This window comes from Cynara cardunculus (genome assembly GCF_001531365.2).
Source record: "Cynara cardunculus var. scolymus isolate 2C chromosome LG 10, CcrdV1, whole genome shotgun sequence".
Classification (NCBI taxonomy): domain Eukaryota; kingdom Viridiplantae; phylum Streptophyta; class Magnoliopsida; order Asterales; family Asteraceae; genus Cynara; species Cynara cardunculus.
Genome location: NC_037537.1, coordinates 25,409,235 through 25,427,632, shown reverse-complemented (window position 1 = coordinate 25,427,632; position 18,398 = coordinate 25,409,235). Strand labels below are relative to the sequence as shown.

The window sequence follows — 18,398 nt, the reverse complement described above, 5'->3', positions numbered from 1 at the left end:
TAACCATTTCTATATTATTATTTTAAAAATATAATAATTAGATAATTCTAAAACTATATCATTTTTTTATTATAGACATTTATTTTGAAACAAATGAAGTAATTAAAAAACCGTTTATGCTATCGTGCTTGAAAGAAATTGGGTACCCAATGGAGGGGGAAATTATGTATTTATCAACAAATATGCTAAAAAAAAAGATTTTATCAGTTTTTTTACTTCAACAACTATGTTATCTTATATATTAAAATAAAAAGATAAGAGAAATTGTAAAAATTTCTAAATTTAGAGAAATCTTTAAACTGATAAATAAATTATTATTTTAATATTTTTTATTGATAAGTGACATTAAAAATAAATGTTTAGCAAAGAAAATAATATTTTATTAAATATATTAAATATTTTTATTAATATAATTAATGTTAAAATTGTTAAAATAAAATAACTATACATTAGCCGTGAATCATATACTTCCCGATTGCGTATAAGTGGCCGCAAGACAACTCAGACCCGATTCTTCATTTCGATCTCAATCTTCTTAAACTTTCGTCAATTTCTTTGAATTTTTCACATTGAATGCGAAACCCAAATACCACCCCTTACCCCCATCTCACCTTGCATTTGGGTATATTCTCGACCCGATCCGCCCTCTCTTCACACGCCATACTAAAAAAATTCACCCAAAATGCGAACCATTTAAAAGGACCTGGAGAAGCAGAGAGTTTTGGAGTTGGGTTTTATTTGGTTTTCGTTCTTCGCTATCTTTGAAGGTGATTATACTCTCTTCCCTCTCTTATCTCATTCTTAATTTGGGTTTCTTTCTTTCTTTCTTTCCGTATTCTTGATTTGTTTCGATATTAATTCGTAAGTATAATCTTGGATCACTACCAGTATTTGCCACTTCTGGGTAGTTTGTGTTTTTGGAGTTTGATCTCAAATTTTCAATCTATTGATTCTTATTGATTTTTGATCTTACGGGTATCTGATTCTTTGGAGAAATGTTGATGTGGTTAAGTTTTATTTTTCATAAGATTGATTATCCCTTCTCCTTTTTCCTGTTTAGATGTGTACAGAAGGCCTGAAACATGCTTAGATACACACATTTTATCTAGAAATCATTAATTTTCTGTTTGGTGTTGGGTCATTTTCTTATTGGTGAGAGATTCTTATAGTTTGTTTTGGGAAATTGAGTTATATATAAGTAAAGCTGCATCTTGATCTCCATGTCTTTGGATTTTGCTTTTAGTTGGTTGATCTTGATCATGCTTCATTTGTAATCACACCCTTTTTTAAGATTTAGTTTCTAAGTTTGCGGAGGAACTGCATTTGGTTATAACTTTAAATTCAAGTTGAAACTGTTTCTTTCTGTGATGAAAGGTCAGAAGTTTAGGTCAATTATTAATATGCAAAATTGTTGCAGTTTATATCAATATGATTCATTAAATTTTAGTTAAAGCTCATGTTCGAGTTCCAAATGCATGCATATTTAACTGTATATGTAAACCTCAAGGTTTCATGGAGCCTTTCATAAAGTTAGTTCTAGCTATGTAAGCTCGGAAATTTCTCATTGATCAAGTCAATGTCGTTTATGGAACGATTATGTTCCAAAAGTCACGATACTTAATAGTAACCAAATCTTTGCTAGATCTGATTTTATATGAGTGATGAAGTTCTTGAACTATATCATATTTGGCTTTCTTGTGTTGTTGCAAATAAATAACGATTCTTGTCACAATGAGAAAAACGTTGTACTTTGCAGGGATAAGCGATTTTAGACAAATTACGGGAACGTAAATGTAAACTACAATGTTCTTTTTTCTGCATTTTCTCGAGAACAATGGTTTGTTTGCTGCAAATAGCTAAGTACAATGGTTCAAGAAGTGATCTTATATCTATATATATATATATATATAGGGTTGGGTTCCAGTGAGAAGAGAAGTTATGGTGAGAAGCGTAAGAAGGGATCTCCACCATTTGATCAATCCTAATTGAATGTCAACATTAATGAGGTGCAACGAGATGCACCGAATCAATTCCCTTCTAAAGCGCAATTCATGGGTGGGCATGAGATTAAAAGTGATCAAGGGTTCATATCTCTTATGCTTCTCAGATAACTTCCCTTTTCACACGATCCTTCGCCTATGTATGTATGTATATATATGGGGTTGGATTCCGGTGAGATGGGAAGTTATGGTGAGAAGCGTAAGAAGAGATCTCCACCTTTGGATCAATCCTAATTGTATGTCAACCCTAATGAGGTGCACCGAGATGCACAAAATCAATTTCCTTCTAAACCGCAATTCATGGGTGGGCATGAGATTAAAGGTGATCAAGGGTTCAAATATTTTCTTTCCCTTCTCACCATAACTTCCCTTCTCACACGATTCTTCGCCATATATATGTGGGGTTGGGTTCCGGTGAGAAGGATAATTCGAGTGAGAAGCGTAAGAAAGGATCTCTACCCTTTGATGCACATTAGGATGAGATGCACCGAGATGCACCAGATCAATCCCTGTATCAAATGCAATTCATGGGTGGGTTTATTATTAAAGGTGATCAAAGGTCCAGATCCCTTCTTACGCTTCTCACCTTAACTCTCCTTCTCACACAATCCTTTGCCTATGTACATATATATATATATATATATACACATATACATATATATATATATATACATATACATACACATATATACATACACACACACACACACACACACATATATATATATATATATATAGTCATCTTCAATGATTTGTCTAGAGCGCAAAACCTGCTGCTTAAGAAACAAAGAAATTGAACCCTAAATCAAAATAATATAATAAAATGGGACATACTTATATTTTTGTCTTGAAAATGCGATAATAATGCCATTTTGCTGTGTATGTTTTAACTTATTCTATGATAATTGTCCACATGAACTCTAACTACAGTTTATCCGAAGGTCTTAAAAATCTTGGCAGTCAATTATTTTGTTTACTTTCCATTCCTCTTGATTGAATGAGTTTCCAACTGTGAAGAGGATGTATGAACGAGGATAGTATACGTTGCAAAAGAACAAATTTCAGTCTGAAAATGGAAATGAACAATCATTGTGGGTGATCTACGAATGTGATTCCCTTGGGAATATTGAATTTTAAAAGAAACTACAAACTTCATATTAAATCCAGTAACAGATTCTAAGGAGCTAATAATAGAAGTCATCAGTCGTGCTTGATCTTTTTTCCCCTTCCTTTTTTATAGTTGCTTATTCCATCCACCCTCTGCTCCATTAATATTCTTCAAAACATTCGCATGGCATTTAGTGGAACTACAATGAGCTAAAGTCTACCTTTCAAAATCATGTCTATTTTGTAATCTTTCCAAAAGTTGGTAAGTTGATTACGAAGTGTTAAAATTTGTCCAACACTTGATTATTTGATGTGCTAAGATATGGAGGAATCACTAATTTTCTTCAAATATTACTCTAATTTTCTTCCTCTCTCACATGTTGCAATCATGAAACTTTGGGGTCTTCATAGTTCTTGAAACACACAGACCCTATCTCCAAGTGGAATATGCTTGCTTATGTTTGGTTTATAGTTCTTAAAACGTCTTTTGAAGTATCATAGGAACATAATATTCTTCAATAGATTTTCATCAATCCTGTTATTTCTGTTTTCCTATGAGATCCGAGCTTTTCTACCTGACAAGTGATTGCCACTTCTTTCATTGGTTATGTGTGGGGTCCGCATTTCATTACAAAAACTTAACATACGAATCATTTCTAGAAGTATGATCTTATAGTTATTTCTGATGGTTTTCTTGCTGATAGGTGTTCTGCAATGTGCGGCCGAGTTCTATTCAATGTGTGATGGTAGTTTGTGAAAGATGGGGATGCTGCTGGTTACATAGCGGTTGCAATCCTTAAATTTCCTGAAATTTTCTTTTCTTCAAGATTGGATAATTAGACCAAGTCAAAAAATCATAGTAGTTTAAAGCTTTCTTGGGCTTAATTAGTTTCTTATTGTTATTTCACCCCCAAAAGAAGGAAAAAACTAGAGTCGCATTATGTAGCGATGGCTAATCTCTAGTCATTTGACGTGTTGGAGTTGACTTTCTGAATACACAGAGAGATATTGTTAGTGGTGTGATAAAGATCCGTGGCTAGTGATGGAGCATATAAATTTACTTTACGGTCAGCGGAAGAACCTCCAATCTCCTAATCGTAAGTTATCAAAAAGTGGGATCTCTAAAGATTTGTGGGTAGTTGTGCGAGAAGGGTCTGTGGTTGATGTGGAGTCAGCGTTGGTCTTACTGAAGAAAAATGGAGGAAATATTAATTCAAGAAATGCTTTTGGTGTGACGCCTCTTCATATTGCAACATGGAGAAATCATACACCTATTGTTAAGAGGTTACTTGAAGCTGGCGCAGACCCTAATGCTAGGGTGTGTTAACCTTCCGTTCGTTTGGATATAACAAAAAACCATGAAGCTGTTAAATTGATAATGTTTATCTTCATATTATGGAGTAATTCTTTATTTTTCTTCGCTCTGGGGTGGGAAGGCAAGTTAAAGTTGGCATGCACACATATACAAAATCTAGGGGCAAGTTCCGTTAGGAACCTAAAATTCATTAGGAAGTCGGAACCACCCACAGCGCAATACGTGGGCGTATTCATTAGGAATATGGACGTGTTATTCTTTATGAATGTTGTAACATATTCATCATGAATGCATGATTCATGATGTATAACACTTCCATATTCATCATGAATGTGTGATTCATGATGAATAACACTTCCATTGTCATGTGGCTCGTTTTGGACGGTTTCCGGGTTCCTAACGGAACTTCCCTCCAAAAATATCTATTAACATATGTAGATAGAAGCACACTCACATACATACACAATATGTGTATACGTATATATGTATACATTACTTATTTTTGTTGAAAAATCTCGTATTATATTTTAGGATGGAGAATCTGGATGGACAAGCCTTCACAGAGCTCTACATTTTGGACATTTGGCTGTGGCTAGCATGCTTCTTAAATCCGATGCTTCTATTGCGATAGAGGACTCTAAGTCACGTACACCAGTAGATCTCCTCTCTGGGCCTGTGCTACAAGCTAATGGCAATCGGGATAATTCAGGTACTCTTATGAGCATAGTGACATAATTACATAAATCAGAATGCATTCGTTTATAATTTAAAATGCCAAGATCATCCCTAATCGTTACTAACCCAAATGTTCATCAATTTCAACTGATTTTACGAGTATGTCTGATTTGTATGCATAGTTTAAATGAATACAAACATGATATCGAACCAACACTCGGCATAATCGATGCCTATTCAAACCAACCGCCCTCCCACCTAATGTATAGTTTTCGACACTGTCTGGGGATACCAATGGACTATCTTGGTATTGTCAATTAGTTCGTACAAATAAACATTCAAAGACATATGAGAAATTTCATATATATTCAGTCATTCAACACCAACAATATCAGTCATATATTGTTCATACATAAATAATCGTACTTTTACATTTTCAAACCAAACAAACTGATGAACATCACTAAAATCGAATAACGCATGGGGTTTAATTCCGGGATGATTTGGGGATGTGCATAACCCTGCATAGTTACTAAAATACCCTTCCTTGGAGCTTGAATCACCATTTCCAACGGTTGTATTGCACTAAAATCAAAGAAAGTTGAAGGCTTTTTAACAAAATTGGAAGAACAAATGGAGTAATCAATGGGGAAAAGGGAATATGGCCACTCCCATCCGGTTAATGCCTCTAACTATAAAATTATGCTAAAACTAATGTAAAGCCTCTCAAAAACAGAACCCTAGCATATTTATATAGTTTGGTTAATGAAAATGCAATGATCATGATGCTCTTCATTAAACTCGGATATCTTTGCTGTTTGCACAGCGATTCCAACTTCAACGCTGATTTCGACCTAGATGAAGGTCAAATTTTCAAACACTCTGAATGAAAGTTGCAGGTCTTTTCGTCATCTTTCCACAACTTCTTGAATATCTTTCATAGGTGGTTAGATGAGTGAGATATGACCAAAATACTGCATCATAGTAAAGCTGTTCAACACCCTTCTTTTAATTTTTCTTTGCCTGTTTTGTTCCTTAGATTGTCTCTAATGTTTATCCAATTTCTTGTTATTCTCTTTTCTTGTGTTGTTTTTGTGTCAAAAATTGATCATCTGTATCTGTATCAAAATGTAATAAGAACGCATCATGTCCCGCCAATATTCTCAAGCGTACATAAATTAACTATTAAAAGAATAGTGTCTTACAACGCTATCACACACGAGATAAAAGTTCTTTTATTGTTACTTTGTGCATCTCCATATAAGTCAGACTATTTCATTTGTAATTCGGTTTCTAGAGATTGTTTTTTGAGCTATATTTATTCTTGGTGTGATGTCAAATAACTTAGGCCCCGTTTGGTTTGCAGGATTGGGATTGGATTGGATTGGATTGGAGTTGCATTCCATTCCAATTCCATGTTTAGTTTGAAGGATTTCCTGGATTTGAAGTCTCTCAAACTAGGAATTTGAAATCCCATGGGGGTAGTTGGTATTTCGTTGGATTTCATAGGATTTGTTTGTAATAATGTTCTAAAATATGTTAAAAACACTTGTTTTGCAATAATCAATTAATAAAAAGGTATTTCATTATTTTCGTAATTTTTTTATATGTGTTTTTATAAATTATATCAAAAAAATGGAATTCAATTCCATTACAAATCCTACTCCAAATACTCCCAACAAATCCTTCCACGAAATCCAGACCCCTCAAAAACATTAAGTCATATAAAATGGGCCCTTATAGGGATTGAAGAGCGATTCTTCAAATCCCTGTTATCTTTTTTGTTGTTTTCTGAAAGAATACTTTGCCAAATCTGTCTTGCATTATGCAGCATATAATCTACATATATTTGATGTGCTGAACAGTCTCTTGTGTGTCCATTTAGTAGTGACAGAGTTGTATAGCTGGGGAAGTGGTGTCAATTATCAACTAGGAACCGGGAATGCACACATACAGAAGTTGCCATGCAAAGTTGAGTCACTTCATGGATCATTTCTCAACTCCATTTCATCAGCCAAGTTTCATAGTGTGGCTGTCAATGCTCGGGGTGAAGTTCACACCTGGGGATTTGGAAGGGGCGGCCGCCTTGGGCACCCTGACTTTGATATCCACAGGTAAAAACTTTTGCTATTTAACTCTACAAATTATATTCCAAATTGTTCTTATGCAGTTCAGTTAGGAACTTTCTATGGAATATTTGTCTTTTGGTTATTAATCTCTAATTAACGAAATTTCTAGTTCTGAGTAATTCCATTATCCTTTTTCATGGGTGACATGTTTTATAGAATTTTCGAAGTTATATAAATAATTCTTAACTTTTCCATGATTTATTGCTAGAGCGGTTCATTTCTTTATATTCTATTTGGTTTCACCGTTTTTGTACTTTTTTTGGTTGATTTTTAGCTAATGCCAACATTTTATTACAATTAATGTGTGGCTGTAAATAATTGTTTTTCTCTATATTTCTTTTTTGGTAAGCTGCCCTGGTCATAAACTTGGATAGGCTTATGATCCTCTTAATTGTTTATCGGTGGAACACACTTTTTATTTGAGTTCCTTCTTTTGTACAAATCGGTTTTTCTTGTCTTACTTCCTATTTCATTTCTACCAGTAATGAGGATTTGTTGATATATAACCGTTTCCTACTGCTTTTAAGCCTTCAGAATCACATCTTACAACACCTTTTTGCATTTTCTAGTGGTCAAGCCGCAGTCATAACACCGAGGCAGGTAACATCGGGGTTAGGTGCTCGCCGAGTCAAGGCGATTGCAGCAGCTAAACATCATACAGTTGCAGCCACAGTCGGTGGAGAAGTCTTCACTTGGGGTTCCAACCGAGGTTATTTCATCATCTACCTCCATTAAATCGTTCTGTCCCAAAATAAATGCAGTATAGGAGCTGGCCAATACTTAGGGGCTGTTTGGTTGGTTTTCCATTAAGTCTTGTATGAATAAAGTTGTCAATGTGGATTAATTTGTCTGTATAGGTTGAGGAGATTTTTCTTTTTGGATGGTTTTTTCATAGATGGAAGAAGCATTTTTCTATTTGGGAAGGATATGTTTGGGAAAAAATTGGCTTTTTGCATAAAGCTCCCCTTTAGAAACTTACTGAATAAGTCACTTTCTATATCATTAAGCCACTACCAAAATATAGCTGACCGAGTAAGCTGCGAGTCCCATAAGCTCATTAAGCTGCGAGTCCCATAAGCTCATTAAGCTGCTAACAAATAGGCTCTTAAACTTAATAATGACAAAATAGGGAAATTTTATGAACCAAAATCCGTGATATCAATCCTTGATGCCAAGAAGGAAAACTAGCATTTATTTTGGGACATACCCAAAAGGAACTATTGCATTTATTTTGGGATGGAGGGAGTAGTAAAAACGAAATTCTCATTGGACAGTATTTGTATATTTATTACATTTACGTGACAAGGAATACGAATATTGTCCCAGTTACATAACATTATTTTGCATTAAAGATTGAAGTACACGAAGTTTATTGATATTCTCGTTTGGTGTGCAGAGGGTCAGCTTGGTTATACGTCTGTTGATACTCAACCAACACCACGGAGGGTAAGTTCTTTAAAGTCGAAGATAGTTGCGGTTGCTGCGGCAAATAAGCACACTGCCGTGGTTTCTGATTCGGGTGAGGTTTTCACTTGGGGCTGCAACAAGGAAGGCCAGCTCGGTTATGGCACTTCCAACTCGGGTTCAAACTACACCCCAAGAGTCGTTGAATACTTGAAAGGAAAAGTTTTTGTTGCCGTCGCTGCAGCTAAGTATCATACCGTGGTTTTAGGTGTCGATGGAGAGGTATGTATTTTTTTGGATGGGTGTCCCAGGTTATGCCTATACAAATCCTGACAAATTGTAACTGCAAGAATCAGCCCTAATATACTCAATAGCCACACTGTTGTGTATGCCTGAAATCAAACCCTAGACAGATGGGATAGTCCACCACATCTCCCAGGACCTCAACCACTACGCCACAACCCTTTTTAACTATCATAACTTCTTTTAAATAGCTTGCTATGACAAACTAACAAATGATTGCCTTCTTTTAACGATCATAGCTTTCTATGACAAACTAACAGTCGTTCTTGTGAAAATGCCAAAAAAACACTATAGTTTGCAAGAATGAGCTTAGTTAGACAATTTGTGGAAACATAAATGCAAAAAGAACCATTTTATTTGGCAATTGGCCAAAACCGCTCATCATTGAGAAAAAACACGACGCTCTTTCTTGTGAAAACGCCAAAAAAACACTATGTCTTCTAGTTTACAAGTATAAGGGTTTCATAAGTCGAACACTCATAAAGCAACCTTTTTTTGCAAATGCTTCTCAAATGGGGATGCTGAATTGCTAGAGTTTTTTTTGCAGGTGTTTACTTGGGGTCATCGACTTGTAACTCCAAGGCGTGTGGTTGTTGCAAGAATTATAAAGAAAAGTGGAAGTACCCCTTTAAAGTTTCATCGATCTGCACGGCTTCATGTTGTTGCTATAGCTGCAGGGATGATACATAGCTCGGCTCTTACCGATGATGGTGCATTGTTTTATTGGGTTTCTTCTGATCCCAACCTTCGATGTCAACAGGTATTTCTTTCTTCCTGAATTTCTTGGTATATTTAGTATCGGGAAAAATGCAATGTAGTTTGCTTTAGCTCCTATTTAATGCAACACATATTTTCTTTTTCTCAATCCATGTGACAAAGTTTCCCAAATTTTTAACCATTTTGAAGTTAAATTTTTGAAACTTTGTTACATTAAATAAGAAATTTTAGAACTTGGTTAAATTAAATAGGAAAATTTGCATCTTTATTGCATTGATTGGGAAAAAAAAACTCCCTCAGTCCGAAAATAAGTGTCCACAATAGACATGGCACACAGTTTTAGACATGCATAATTATTAAACTTTTTAGTTAAACAAATGACAACTACACCCTTGATTAATTTATCTCTCTTCAAAACTCTTAAATATTTGTGCACTAAGTAAGGGTAGATTTGGGAATTTAGTTGTCTACTTTGAAACTGACACTTATTTTGGGACAAACATAAATAGAAACATCGAGACTTAGACGAGGGGAGCATTCATTACACTAATTAGGAACTAAATCAAACTTTACGGCATTTTGATGCATTTTACCCTTTAAAATTTTGTGTCTTTATTGCTGCAACGGCTTCTTTTTTTCTCTCTGATGTAGTTATATTTGCTTTGCGGGAAAAGTTTGGTTAGTATCTCTGCCGGAAAGTACTGGACTGCCGGAGTTACAGGTTCTGGCGATGTATATATGTGGGATGGTAAGAAAAGAAAGGATGTGCCTCCGGTTGTGACTAGATTACATGGTGTAAAACGAGCTACTTCGGTTTCAGTTGGAGAGACACATTTATTGGTGATTAGTTCTTTGTATCATCCTCCATATTCTCTCGAAATTGTAGACGATTCTCAGAGTTCGAAGCCAAAACCGAGGGAAGAGCTGTTAGATGATGAAGATTTTGCTTTTAATGATAACGGGTCTGATGAAGTCTCTGCAACAAATAATGTTGAAAGCAAATCTATTCCGACTTTGAAAAGCCTTTGTGAGAAAGTGGCGGCAGAGAGTTTATTGGAGCCACGAAGTGCGTTACAACTTCTTGAAATTGCAGATTCATTAGAAGCCCATGATTTAAAGAAGCATTGTGAGGTAGTCGATGATATATGTGTTTTTCACGTTTTATATATTTGTTTCTTTGCCAGTAATTCCGTCGAACCTAGGTGAATAATGATAGAAATGGTACCGTTGCTAAGGAAATTAAATCACAATGACTAAATCATCTGGGATTAAACTACAATACGATCATATTGATAAAGTAGAAAAATCCAAAATGTGGAAGTTGCCTTGTTTCTTTTTATGTGATGATAATTTGAGATCCCACATCGGTGGGGAGGGGAACAAAGGTTGCCTTATAAGGAACTGGATACCTCCTTTACCTGACCCGTTTTAGAATCGTGAGTCCAGATATGGACAAAGTGGACAATATTGGTACGGTTAGCTTCGGATGTTACAACTGGTATCAGAGTCGGGAATCGGACTGGTGTGCCAGCGAGGATGATAGGCTCCCAAGAGGGTGGATTTTGAGATCCCACATTGGTTGGGGAGGGGAACAAAAATTGCCTTATAAGGAATTGGATGCCTCCTCTACCAAACGTGTTTTAAAACCCGAGTCCAGATGTGGACAGAGCCGACAATATCTGGTACAGTTAGCCTCGGTACTTACAGATAAGTACACACCTTGTTCAAATAAGTTGTACATAACACACATATATGACTAGATATGGTTTTCTATCGATGATTCTTGAAGGTTCCCTACCATTTTCCTCCATTTTCGTGTTGTGGGTCCCATCTTGCTTTCTCATCAAGTAAATATGACCCACAAAATGAAAATGTTAACGGCCAAGACGAATAAGAGAGCATAAAGATTTGTTGTGAAACAAGATTTAAGTTAATGAAATGATTCTTGATTGGTACTTATATGTTATTTACAGGAAATCGTGATCCGGAATCTTGACTACATTCTTACAGTCGCATCCCATGCAATTGCTAGTGCTTCACTTGATATTTTATGGAATCTCGAGAAATCATTGGATTCAAAATCATCTGATGCATGGAGTCACCGCCGGCTTCCAACCACAACGGCTACTTTTCCTGCTATAATCAACAGTGAAGAGGATAGTGACAATGAGATCTTTAGGACACGTGACAATCATAACGGAAAGCTAGCTTTAAAGAAAGATTTAAACCAGAAATTTGAAGGGTTTTTTCAACCATATGATGATGCAAATCACGAGATTGTTAAACAAGTTCGGGCTATAAGAAAGAAATTGCAGCAGATTGAGATGTTGGAGGTGAAACAGTCAAAAGGGTATCTTCTTGATAATCAGCAGATGGCAAAGATTCAGAGCAGGCTGGTTCTTGAGGGTTCACTAGTTGAGCTCGGTGTTCCAATTGATGCAATTGGACTGAAGTCAACTTCATTGTTGACCGTCGAAAAAGGGAATAAGAAGGCCGAGGGAAGTAAGAAACAGAAGAAAAAAAGCAAACAAAAGTCAGCACAAGGGGGCGTGGTGTCTAGTAGTTGTGAAGATGAAAAATTGAACACCGTGAAGGGCTTCTCGCCTTCTGAAGTTGAGCAGGAGGTATGTCCCATGGCACTCAAATTTACAATTCCACCCTTAATTATTAGATGGAGAAATTCATTATTCCCTCTATTATTAAGGGTAAAATGGTCATTTAGTTGATTAAAGGTATAATGATTATATCACATTTCTAAAACTGTGTGCCTTTTTCATCATGAACGTTTATTTTGGGATGGAGGGAGTATATGTTGTTCTTTTTGAAGAAATTGGAGAGATGAAAGACTCACAAATAAGAATTATACATTATGGCTAGAAATCTAGAATGCGTTTTGTTATGCACGGATGTTATCTTTTTCTTAAAATTGAAAATCTTGATCCATATATCAGGCATGCATATCCTTGCAAATAGGTATAAATGCTTGGCAATATTTGGATCCAAATGATCATAGTGAGTCCATTCGTGTATCACACTCTAGAAGAATACTTTTTGTAACGATGCAAGTCTGTTGTTTTCACGACTGTTGGAGCTATGAAGCATAATTTGAGTATTCATATGTGAATCGTAATTTCAATAGGAAAAGGTGATAGAAGCCAACGGAAAACAGGTTGACACGGCTGTTAAGGAGACACCCATTGGGTTCAAGAAAGATGTTTCATGTATCCCAGAAAGTAAGCGTTCAGCATCATCATCTAAGAAGAAAAATAGAAAAGGCGGGCTTTCTATGTTTCTAAATGGTGCTCTTGATGACATCCTGAAGAAAGACCCTTCTCCACCCCCAACGCCCAAAAGCGAGGCCCCTGCTTGGGGAGGAGCCACTATTTTGAAGGGGTCCACTTCTCTAAGAAAGATACAGGATGAGCAGGGGAAGACCATGGGTAATAAGCCAGCGGCTAGGAAAAAGGATCCGTTGGAGGTTTTACCTGATGTCAGTATTGGTGACGAATATATGTTGAGCTCGTTTTTTCCCTCAAAGCCGATTCCTGTGGCTTCAATCACATCTCAAGTGCTAGATTCTGAAAGATCCACCCCTCCTTGGGTTCCTTCAGGGACCCCGCCCCTTGGTTCACGCCCGTCTCTCAGGGGCATCCAGTTGCAACAGGTGGAGTACATAAAGATCAAATTCTAGAAATTTTCAGGTTATTATGAACACTTAGAATTCTCTTATGTTTTGTTTTTGCATTTCCAGGGGAAAAAACAACAAACGTTATCCCATAGCCCAAAAACAAGAACCACTGGGTTCTCACCGACCAGCGGTCAGGGTGCACCATCTGATTCGGTGGGTTTAAACCGATGGTTCAAGCCGGAGGTTGAAACACCATCCTCCATACGCTCGATTCAGATTGAGGAGAAGGCCATCAAGGATCTGAAGCGTTTTTACAGCAGTGTTAAGATCATAAAGAACGAGTCTTAAAAGGTCGTGCAATATTCTGTCGGCAGGTTAGGTTTTATTTAACATAACGATCTTTTTCTTGTTTTAACAAGCTTCATTTCTGCAAGTCAACTGTACATATTTCATCATTGTTGACTTGAGTAGACATATGTGTTTGACTGTTTCTTCTATTAGTTTCTTGTTTCTCAATTCAACAACTTGTTAACAAGAGAATCTTTATCCGAACAAAGATCAAATGTTAAGTTGGTAAATTTACCAATATATCCTTTACATTGGCTTATTGGAAAATACTGATGATATTATCCATTTAAGTGTTTTTGGTTTTGTGGCCTTTCAAACACCAGACTAGTTGGTTTCGCAAGGACCACTGAAGGGTTCTTTGTATGGTCTTTCCAACAAGACTCTTTTTGTAGCTTGAATCAAGATCTCTTATTTCTACATTCAACACATTCAAGAACTTATCTAAAAAGAGAACTTTTGGTCAAAAACTTTTCTTAATACACCTCTAGAAAGTGTTCCCTCATTTGGTATACGGGACAGGAGAGAACAAAACAAAAACCTGATAATTAGACTGGGACATGACCGGACTGAGGGCCTGTTTGTTAGCAACTTAACGAGCTTAATGAGACTCACAGCTTATTCAGTCAGTTATGCATAACTGTTTGATAGTGGCTTAATGATATGGAAAGTGGCTTATTCATTAAGCATATAGGGGGTTTTATGCAGTTTTTTCCAAACCTGCACCTCCCAATTAAGAAACACGCTCCTTCCATCTATGAAAAACCCCTCCCAAACAAAAACCTAACCAATCTATAATGACAGATTAATCCACACAAACAATTTTATCCATACAAAACTTGATAGAAAACCAACTACACAACCCTTGAGTGAGACAAAAATGAAGTTCTTTGTCCCACCAAAATAGGTGGAACAAAAATAAGGGAAATGAGACAAAATAGATAAATTACTAAATAGTCCATGTCAAAACAACACCTTAAAACCTTCCGCAATTCTTTCACCAGCCTACCTCACTCTCGCCTGGTCGGTCACGTCCATTGTTGTCCAATCCTGTTGCATACCAAACATACCCTTTATGTTGGCTTCTTAGAAAACGCAGGTGGTATCCTTTTTAAGTTTTTTCTTGGTGAGCCCTAGACACACCAGACTCGCTTTGCAAGAATCAGGGAGGGGTGTCGTTTTTCCCTGAAAAAGACTGTTTCAAGTGAATGTTAACAGGTAAAATTTACTAATATATCCCTTGGAACCTTTACTCTTTCATGTGCTTTTGAGAAGGGGTGTCTTTGATATGCAGTTTTTCCATCAGGGAGTGAATAGTAATTTCTCCATGTTACCTTACCATTCTAAGCTTAAAACAGTGCTCAGAAACACAGCTTTCAACAATAATAATAAAAAAACTGATGATGGTCCAGACCTCTTTTATTTGGTTGGGACTCATGTGATGATGAAAAATTCCATCTTGCAGAAGGGTGTTTCTGGAAAACTTAGAAAGAAACAAAGAGACGAGAAGTTGTACGTAGTGCAAGATGAGTTGTACTCTTTCTTTCTTTCTTTCCAAAATGTCAGAAATTTGCTAACCACTCTCCATTGTCTGTCCTCTGATAAAGCATTTCCTCTAGAACAAGACAAGCCCCTTGCCTCCAAAATCTACCAGCTTTTCATTTCTTTATGTGCTAAAGTGACCTGTCATTTCATGTGCTTCCCTCATTTTAAATCCCCATGAAACTTCTTCACTTTACATGTATGTATATATATATATATGTATGTATCATGACACCATCATATTCATGACATCAAGGATTTGAGTGCTTGCAGGTTTCTTGATTCTTGAATCATGAAAGAAATATCATATTCATAACATCAAATATTTGAGTGCTTGCGGGTTTCTTGATTCATGAATCATGATAGAAATATCATATTCATAAAATTAAGGATTTGAGTTCTTGTGGGTTTCTTGATTCTTGAATCATGAAAGAAAGAAATGGGGTTGTTTGGAATGAAGTTTGATCCAAGATCCTTTGTGGGTTCTCGAGGGATCTCGGACCAGGCTTCATTCTTGACAATTGTCTTTTCAATATGCGCGTAGATTTATATGAATGGTTCGAGATGTTCTCTTTAGTTGTTTAGATGTAAGAACGATCCATGATCTTAAGCTCTACGGCGGATCTTTGACCTTTACGGGTTTTTGAGGGTCGCCATCGCTCTTGACAATCGCCTTCTTGGGTACGTGAATGAACTCTTGAACTGACCGTACCCCAAACCGACACAGGTGAACTAGTAGAGTATACTAGGGCTGGCTTGGTTGCTATTATAAAATACCGGGTGGCTACAGGCTCAAAATGAATCTGCTAATGAAGGTTCATATTTTTCGTTTTGTTATTGATTCTTTTGGTTGATTTGCATTACATTTTTGTTTTCGTTATTTGCCGAAACTTGCAGTTTCATGATTATAAGGTGCGCAAGCCGGGTAGCCAACTGGTTTGGCCCCCCTTAACTGATCCCAAATGTCCATCTCTAGGTGGGTTAGCCAACGAGCCTGGTTTCAGTTTGGTTCTATGGACCAATTCAGGAGCCGGAAACCGCCAACCAATCAAAATCATGACGGTTTACGGGTTGGTCTTTTTTCTGTTGATTTGGATGATTTTGTTCTAATTTGATTAGGGTTTGATTTTAGATGCCTTCACTTGGTTCAAGATTCTTTGTGAAATCGATGAGTTCGGTCTAGATCGGTTCTAACTCAGAAGAATTAATTTTCAAACTTGAAATGAGGTTAATACTTTATAACGTATCCTTATTTATTCAGCAGAGATTCTAACTTACTTTATGATGTAAAATTGTAGTCCATCAAAACAGTATCGTATGCAATAATTTACCTGGTAAGTGCTTATCGGGCAAGAGTTTTCATCCTTACTTACCGGGAAAGATATTATCGCTCTTACAGTGTAAGATTTTCGACCCTTGTTATATTCATTTGTTAAGGTAAAATGGTAAATGACCTGTAAGGGGTTGTTTACTAAGCGTTTATCCGGGTAAGTGATTATCAAGTCACATTATCTTATCGGATTAATTGGAAATGACCATAAATCTGACCCGATAAGAGCGAGACAAGGACTAAGAGTCTTATCCAATAAGTGAGGGCGAACACTTACCACAGTTAGCGTTTACCAGGTAAATTGTTGCATATAATGTCGTTTTTATTGACTAAGATCTTACCCGGTAAATAAGTTATAGTGTTAAATTTTACTAAGTAATTGTTTTACATAATGACCCATTAATTATCAAGTAATTATATCAGTTTGGGTTTAATTCAGTTATTTTTTATTTTGCTGTCTCCTTTTGTTGGAGCCCACACCCCTCAAATAATATAATATAGAAAAAACTGTTAAAGGTTGACTGTAATTTTTTAAAAATTTTATTCTTCATTTCATATTTTATTGTTGAAAATGCTCTTTAATTAAAACTTAGGGCTTGTTTGTTTACTTTTTAATACTTTTATTAAAAGACAACATTTGAATTGTTAATATGTGAATGTTGTTTGACAAAAAAAATATGTCTCTTAATGGTTCTAAAACCCTCTTAATGATTTTGTATCATGGGTCTCCTTTAACCATTCAGCCCCCTAATTTCATTGTAAACAATTACCAAACAATTATAATTCATTTTTTATTATATCATAAGAGTCTCTTAATCATTCCGACCACTTAATTATTATGCACCAAATCATTCAGCAACTGTCAAACAACTTGTTATTAAGTGTTGTATATCTAAATTGTATGTATACATTGAGAAAGTTTTTATCTGTAAGGGTTTTCCATAGATGAAATGAGCATTTTTTTTTTTTAATTAGAAGAAGCAAATTTAGAAGAAGAAAAAAACATGATTTTTTGCATAAAAAACTCTTATAAACTTTTACCCATGTACCTCCTTCTATCATTCTTTCAAAATTGGCTATTAGATAGAATAATAGAATATATCTATATTATATTATAAAATATTTGATAAAAAAATTTAAAAATTATTTTTTATGTATGAAGTATTGTTTATTGATGGATATTACTTAATATTTGGGATTACAAGTAAATTGTGCATAAGTGTTAACTTATTAAACCTCCATTTTTGAATTTGTGTAACTAACTGCAGATAAACATAATCATATACAATTTAAACATCACATTTTAAATTTAAAAAATCTAAAATATAATTAGTATAATCGTTAATATCTAATAGAATATTAAATTATTATTTTTATAAAAAATTATATTATTAAACTAAAAATAAGTTGATTCATTATTATATCTAAATTAAATTATAATAAAAAATTGAATCGAAGAAATTACATAAAAAACGAGAATTTGTAAATAGTTAATTTGATACTAATATCGATATTTTTTTCAAAATTAGTTACAATATCTTCAAAGTTATATTTTATTCAAAAATAAAAACATTATCACTTTTTCAAACCATATAAAACCGTATTATATCAATAAACAAAGAATAAAAGAAAACAATAAGATCGAGATATATCTCGTTGTATTGTACGAATACCCTTCTAATAATGTATAATACTATTTTGACTATCACTTATTCATACATGAATACACACAAACTAAAATAAACACATAAACTTGAATTTAGTTATATTCATATTATATAATCTGGAAAAATATATCGTCGATATGGTATTAAATTATAAAGGAATAAAATATATTTTTTATATAATTTGTTTAATTAAAAATTAATTATATTTAAAATAATTAACTTTAGAATAAAAAAGA

General features: G+C 35.1%; 1 protein-coding gene across 4 annotated transcripts; it reads left to right on the top strand.

Annotated features, from left to right (window-relative positions):
- Positions 1–539: 539 nt before the first annotated feature.
- On the top strand, positions 540–13,910 carry LOC112519285. Of its 4 annotated transcripts, none has more exons than XM_025127328.1 (11): positions 540–767; positions 3,812–4,425; positions 4,954–5,131; positions 6,986–7,211; positions 7,796–7,935; positions 8,623–8,912; positions 9,481–9,693; positions 10,302–10,781; positions 11,624–12,274; positions 12,790–13,314; positions 13,402–13,910. In XM_025127328.1, exons 2-11 carry the CDS (start codon positions 4,150–4,152, stop codon positions 13,624–13,626), a joined length of 3,204 nt encoding a protein of 1,067 aa, XP_024983096.1. In that variant the 5' UTR covers positions 540–767; positions 3,812–4,149; the 3' UTR covers positions 13,627–13,910. The 4 variants fall into 4 exon arrangements, with proteins under 4 accessions (XP_024983096.1, XP_024983097.1, XP_024983094.1 ...); XM_025127329.1 differs by having other exon boundaries at positions 6,983–7,211; positions 8,623–8,672; XM_025127326.1 differs by having other exon boundaries at positions 6,983–7,211.
- Positions 13,911–18,398: the final 4,488 nt, after the last annotated feature.

What these genes read in the sequence shown, in the direction of transcription:
- LOC112519285 (XM_025127326.1), top strand. Translation starts at nt 4,150, where the DNA reads ATGGAGCATATAAATTTACTTTACGGTCAGCGGAAGAACCTCCAATCT. An exon ending in CCTGACTTTGATATCCACAG is followed by an intron (nt 7,212 to 7,795) that starts GTAAAAACTTTT and finishes TGCATTTTCTAG; the next exon opens with TGGTCAAGCCGCAGTCATAA. An exon ending in CTTCTGAAGTTGAGCAGGAG is followed by an intron (nt 12,275 to 12,789) that starts GTATGTCCCATG and finishes TAATTTCAATAG; the next exon opens with GAAAAGGTGATAGAAGCCAA.